The sequence below is a fragment of the Delphinapterus leucas genome, chromosome 5 (assembly GCF_059928025.1).
Source record: "Delphinapterus leucas isolate spDelLeu-1000000601 "Yukka" chromosome 5, BTC_Dleu_Yukka2, whole genome shotgun sequence".
In the NCBI taxonomy this organism is placed as follows: domain Eukaryota; kingdom Metazoa; phylum Chordata; class Mammalia; order Artiodactyla; family Monodontidae; genus Delphinapterus; species Delphinapterus leucas.
Genome location: NC_143133.1, coordinates 30,269,957 through 30,275,956, shown reverse-complemented (window position 1 = coordinate 30,275,956; position 6,000 = coordinate 30,269,957). Strand labels below are relative to the sequence as shown.

The following is a 6,000-nucleotide window of genomic DNA, read 5'->3' as shown; positions in this document are numbered from 1 at the left end:
ATAAAAAGTGTATATATTGAAATGTACAATGCGATGGTTTGACATATGTATACATTGTGAATGAACACAATCAAGTTGATAAACACATCTATCACCTCATAGAGTTACCTTTTTTTTTTCGGTGTGGTTAGTCCAGTTAAGATCTACTCTCTTGGCAAATTTCAAGTGTATAATACAGTACTATTAACTATAGTCACCATGCTGTACATTAGGCTGTTAGAACTGATTCATCTTATAACTGAAAGTTTGTACTTTTTGACCAGCATCTCCCCATTTTCCCCACCTTCCTGCCCCTGGAAACCACTGTTCTACTCTCTGATTCTATGGATTTGACTTTTTTAGCTCCCACATATAAGAGAGATCATATAGTATTTCTCTTTCTGACTTATTTCACTTAGCATAATGTCCTTCAGGTTTATCTATATCGTCAAAATGGCAGGATTTCCTTCTATTTTATCGGTGAATAATATCGCATTATATATATAAACAACATCTATATATCATTTTCTTTGTCCATTCATCCTTTGATGGACACTTGGGTTGTTTCCATATTATGGCTACAGGAGAAAAGGGAACTCTTGTACACTGTTGGTGGGAATGTAAATTGGTGCAGCCATTATGGAAAGCAGTATAATGGTTCCTCAAAAAATTAAAAGAGAACTACCATATAGATCCGGCAATCCCACTACTAGATATGTATCCAAAAGAAATGAAATAAGTATCTCAAAAAGATACCTGCATCCCCATGTTTATTGCAGCTTTATTCACGGTAGACAAATCTCTTTCATTTGGAGCACTAGCAGATAGAAGGAAAGGACTCAGGTAAGGTAAATTACTTCCCATGTGGACTTAATGTTTAACGCGTCACTATCTGTGCAGGGCAACGGTATTTTGAAACACAGATGCTCATTAACACATATGAATCAGCCTTAAGTGGTGACACAGGTTTTGCTATCATAGAAACTTACATCTTTTTTTCAATAAAGAAAGGAGATCGTCATCAGGTGAGATTTGCCACTTGTTGCACTGTTTGCTAGCTTTGACTCATTAGCTCAAGCCTCTTGCAGATTTAGCAAATAACAATATGGGATGCCCAGCTAAATTTAATTACAGATAATCAATAAATAATTTAGTATAAGTATATCCCAAATATTTCATAGAAAAGTGTAAGTGTGACACATGCAATATTTGGGACATACTTATGCTAAAAAATATTATTTTTTGTTTATCTGAAAATCAAATTTAACTGGGCATTCTGTATTTTATCTAGCAACTCTGTTGTAAGTAAGCTATTTGAAAGTTGGACTAGGTTGCTCTTAAATGGTTTGTGTTTGTTTTCACAAACAAAAAGTTTCCAAGACAAAACATTAGATTTCCCAGCTGTCGAGAAGACAGTTCCTGTTCCTTAGCTCCTTTAGTTAAAAACGTGCTGCAAAGGAGAAGCCAATTCGACTGTGGGAGAGATCGTCCCAAAGAGCTCTGGGTGGGTCACCGCAAACGTCTGGCAGAAGTAGGTCTGGGGTGACCGTCACAGCGCTCAACAATGAGCAGCGCAGCCCGCACTGAGCCAACTGAGAGGTGGCGCCTTGGTGGACCTGCTTCCCTCCCTCCTTTCCTCTCAGTCCAGGAGGGAAACTTTCAGAGAGACCCTGCCTCTCTCCAGATGGCCACTCAGGCCCGCGCCTCCCTGCTGGCGGGGTGGAAGGCAGCAGACGGCCCCAAGGGCACTGAGTACCCAGAATTACGAGTTTTGAAATCAACAGCCCGCAAGGTGCGAGGGGCCCGCTCTCGTTCATTTCAGAAGGGGCTTCCACTGGAAGAAGCGAGGCCGTCCCAGCGTCCGCGCTGCCCCTGGAAACCCGAGATGCGAAGAGCGGTTCCCCCGCGCTCTCTTTCTCTCCCCCTTCCGTTTTAAAATTTTGGTCGGAGGAAAGAAAATAGTCTGGCGCCCAGTTGCGTGCGAAGACGAGAAGAGTGACACTCCCTCCCTTTAGCCCGCCCCGCGCTGCGCTGCGCTGAGAGGCGGGGGCCCGGCGAGGCTGCGCTCACCGGGAACGCCCTCTCCCAGTCGTCCGGCTCGGAGGATGGCCCGCTGACTGGGGCGGGAGCGCCGCGCTGGGCGGAATGATGCTTCGGAGGGGCCCCTGGCCCTGGCGCGCCCGTCTGCTGCAGACCCCAGGAACCCATGGCCGAACGCATCCGCGACCACCGATGCCCCAGGTTAAGCCCGAGCCCGGCGGGGGGGGGGGGAAGCTGGGGGGAGGCGGCTGGAAAAGTTTGCGTGGGGCAACTTCCGCGGGAGCGAAAGCCCGGCGGCCGGGACGTTCACTGCGTTTTGCTGGCTCCCCGGTTTCGCGCGCGGGAGGACCCCGACAGGTGGTCGCCCGGGCCGCGGAAGTGGGCCCCGGGGTCCAAAGTCGGGGTCACCCCCAGGGGCCGAGGGAAGGAAAGGCCAGGAAGGAAAGGACGTGCGTCGGCGCATCACCTCGGTTAAGTTGGGGTGCGGGGACCATGGGGCTGCGGCCCGGGGAGCAGCACAGTTACCCCGGCAGGCAGTTTCTCCGCGTCCAAACTACGGTCTTCAGTAAGTTTTCAGAGCCGTTTTGCTGTCGGCTCGATCGTCGGTGCCGAAATGGCCGAAAAGGGCTAAGAAAACGGTAGCGCGAGCAGAGTGAGTGCCCCGAGTGTGCACTGTCGTAGGAGGGTGGAATTTCCATCCTGAAAACCGCGAGCACCTCCCTTTCAAAGAGAGAAGAAAAATTCGCGTTTTGTTCCGAGACTTGAGAGTCGGGGGAATCATGAGTGTGTGTTGGTGAGTAACGGTTGGCCTGACACAGTTGTATTGTGGTCTGTGTAGAGCCGTCGCTTGGGAGGAAGGAGGAGAGTGGATGTGCACTAAAAAAGACACGGGAAGACGGGGGAAAGTACTGATTGTAACTGGAATTGTGATGGAGCCTGACAGGCGCCCAGGAGCCCTAACTCTGAGCCTGATGAGGAAAGACAGCCTTTAAACGAGAGCCTTCCAGGTGTGCGCGGTTGCGGAGAGCGTGGTTTGCGTTTTAGTTCCCAGCACCCCGCCTCCCCACCCTCATAAATCATTTTCAGATTGTTAACCGGGAAAAGATTTTTTTCTGCCAGTTGTGCACTTCGCAAGAAAAGCAGAAAGTAAGCGATGCCATTCAGTATCTTGTCACTTTCACGTCCTATTAATTTTTCTCTTTTTTTCCCACTCCAGCTCTCTCAGGGCTTCAGAGTTTGGAATGGTGGAAGAAATGTTTAAGTGCATTTTTAAAATGCCTTCCCTGAATGTTAGAAACGGAATGAGGAAGGGCATTTTGTTCCTTATAACTAGGACAGGGGCAAACTTCTTAAAATGTAAAAGGGTAGACTTAATAGACTAATGGGAGAGAGAGGCTTTTTTCATTTTGTGAAATTTGTGTTTTTATTATAAATGTTGCACTTTACAGTCAAAGATATACTAAACAGTAAGACAACCCAATACAAGGAACCCCCTTCACTGTACACCATTTAAACTTAAATGATTGATTCACTTTTCTGTTAAATCTATTTAACATTTTGAGTAGAATGTTTATGGATCCTAAGAGTGGCTGCTCTTTCTCAGATTATCAACTCTAAACTCTTCATGTTTCCCACCTGATGCTATCCAGGGTAGTGCCATTGCATGCCCCAGCAGGAATTGGATACTCTTTTAAAAGAGGTCGAAAGTGATACAGTGGGGCTTATTAGGCTTAATCATAGGGGAATCATCTTAAGAAGCCTTATGTTTGACTGTTTCTAATCTGAAGATTTTTGTTTTAGGTCTTGACTGTCCATGCTATTAAGTCAATTTGCTGAACCTTAGAAATAGAAATGTTTCCATCATTTCACTTGTCTGATTAAAGACCCCCAAAGAATAAAGAGAAGCTTTGAGTGTGCTTCTTTATATGCTGTTTGAAATTGTACCATAAAGAAACTGACAGAAATATCCTGGCTGCCTAGGAGTTTTAGCTAGGGCTACTAAACCATTTTCTGCAAGTCAAATTAACTGGTTGTAGGGACATCTTTCATTCTAGGGTCTCACTGTTTTGTGATTGCTCCATTTGATATGAAAAGTCCTGTGGCTAAAGACAGGTGTTATTTCCATACATTTTTGCTGTAAACATTCAGATCCCTAGAGCCTCTGAAAGCAGCAGGAAAAAAAGAAGTGATACATGTGACCTGACAGCTCATAAAATCCTAGCTTGAAAGGACTTGTCATTAATAGTATCTCAAGTAAGCATTCCCAGTTATATTTGGCCTCTTCTGAAAGGAGTGTGCCTTAGAGGAGCATTTAGTGATTTTGAAAAATAGACAGTTTTTATGCTTCACATGGTAGGTGAGTAATCGCCAGTGATTTTTTGGGTAGAAAAAAAGTTTGTCAACATGAGTATGTTTAGTATAGCAGAATTGCTTTTTTAAAAAATTTTTATTTATTATTTTTGGCTGTGTTGGGTCTTCGTTTCTGTGTGAGGGCTTTCTCTAGTTGCGGCGAGTGGGGGCCACTCTTCATCGCGGTGCGCGGGCCTCTCACTGTCACGGCCTCTCTTGTTTCAGAGCACAGACTCCAGACGCGCAGGCTCAGTAGTTGTGGCTCATGGGTCCAGTTGCTCCGCGGCATGTGGGATCTTCCCAGACCAGGGCTCGAACCCGTGTCCCCTGCATCGGCAGGTGGACTCCCAACCACTGCGCCACCAGGGAAGCCCAGAATTGCTTTTTAAAGGACATAAGTCTGAAGCATAAGTCTTAGTCTGAAGCATAAGAGAGCCAGAGCACGCCATATTACCTTTGGCCAAGGCATGGCCTGTTGTCCATGGTTACGTTCCAGTCGCAGCATCTCTGCTTCTTTGCAGCGCTGTGGCTGAGTGGTTGTCCCAGCAATCCACAGCTCCTGCTGGCCTGTCTTGTTCTCCAGGACACAGCTTTGAGTGATCATGGTGCCTGATAAATTATCAGTAAACAGAAAGCTCTTGCCTGATTGTGCCTTTCTTAATTTGGTTCTTCTGCTACTTAGTTGGAGAGATTCCCTGATGTGATTTCAAGCCGCCAGTACAGTATTTGGGTCCCTACATTGGCTATGTTTAAAATTTTTAAAAAATCAGGTGTACTTTGCAGAGAAGTTTAAGTATTGAGTGTGCTTTTTTTTTAACTCATAGAAACAGCATATACATGTTATAATGCCACCACCAAATGTTAATTTAGAAGTTGTTTTCATCTTTTGAATTTAATAAACATGTCATCCTCGTTTGACACGTTCCTATGATTCTACCTCATGTGTTTGTAACTGGTGCGTTGTGTACTATAATCCTCGTTTCAGAGCTCTCTCCTGAGGACGGTGGTTGATTTGTATGTTGGTGATTGTACTTACATTGTAGAAAAGACATGGATGCTTTGGTCTCAAAGTAGTTTAAGACCGGTTTGTCTATTAAATGTTAAACATTACTACCTTCCCGGCACTTAGGTATTAGGGCTGGGTTTTTCGTTTGCTTATTTTTGGTTTACTTTACTGTTTATTGCAATTTACCAGTATTCTGTTTTACAGCAAGCTCTAAGCTGGGAAATCATTTTGTGGCTTGGCAGATAAATATTTGTTGAATGAGGTCCCTATGAAACTACGGTAGAAAACCAGAGGCTCAATTTGGTTAATCTAATAGCTTTATAAAACCAGATGTATTTACTTCATAGAATAGAAATGAGCAGCTAATTCAGTTGGTATTAGGCAACTGGGACATCTGAGGGCTAACCCGGCCCTGCCACCACTTAGCTCCTGAACTTAGCCAAGTCATTCAGTCTGCTTTGAGCCTGTTTTACTCCCTTTTCAAAACAAGGTTTGTCTAAGTGGTCTCAAAAGCCCTTTCCATCTCTAAAATTGCCATTTTGTTATTTTACCGTGTCAGAATGTTTGTCTTAATGGTTGAAAACCCTCTTTTATGATCTTAGGCAGCCAGTAAAGTGGCAGTTTTA

At 44.9% G+C, this 6,000-nt stretch overlaps 1 protein-coding gene across 1 annotated transcript in view; it reads left to right on the top strand.

The window, feature by feature from the left end:
* The first annotated feature begins 2,051 nt into the window (after positions 1-2,051).
* MCUB (mitochondrial calcium uniporter dominant negative subunit beta) overlaps positions 2,052-6,000 on the top strand; it is a 91,917-nt gene continuing 87,968 nt past the window's right edge. Inside the window, 1 exon segment of the mRNA XM_022567118.2 lies at positions 2,052-2,220. Coding sequence (XP_022422826.2) covers positions 2,125-2,220 — 96 coding nt within the window. The 5' untranslated portion in view covers positions 2,052-2,124.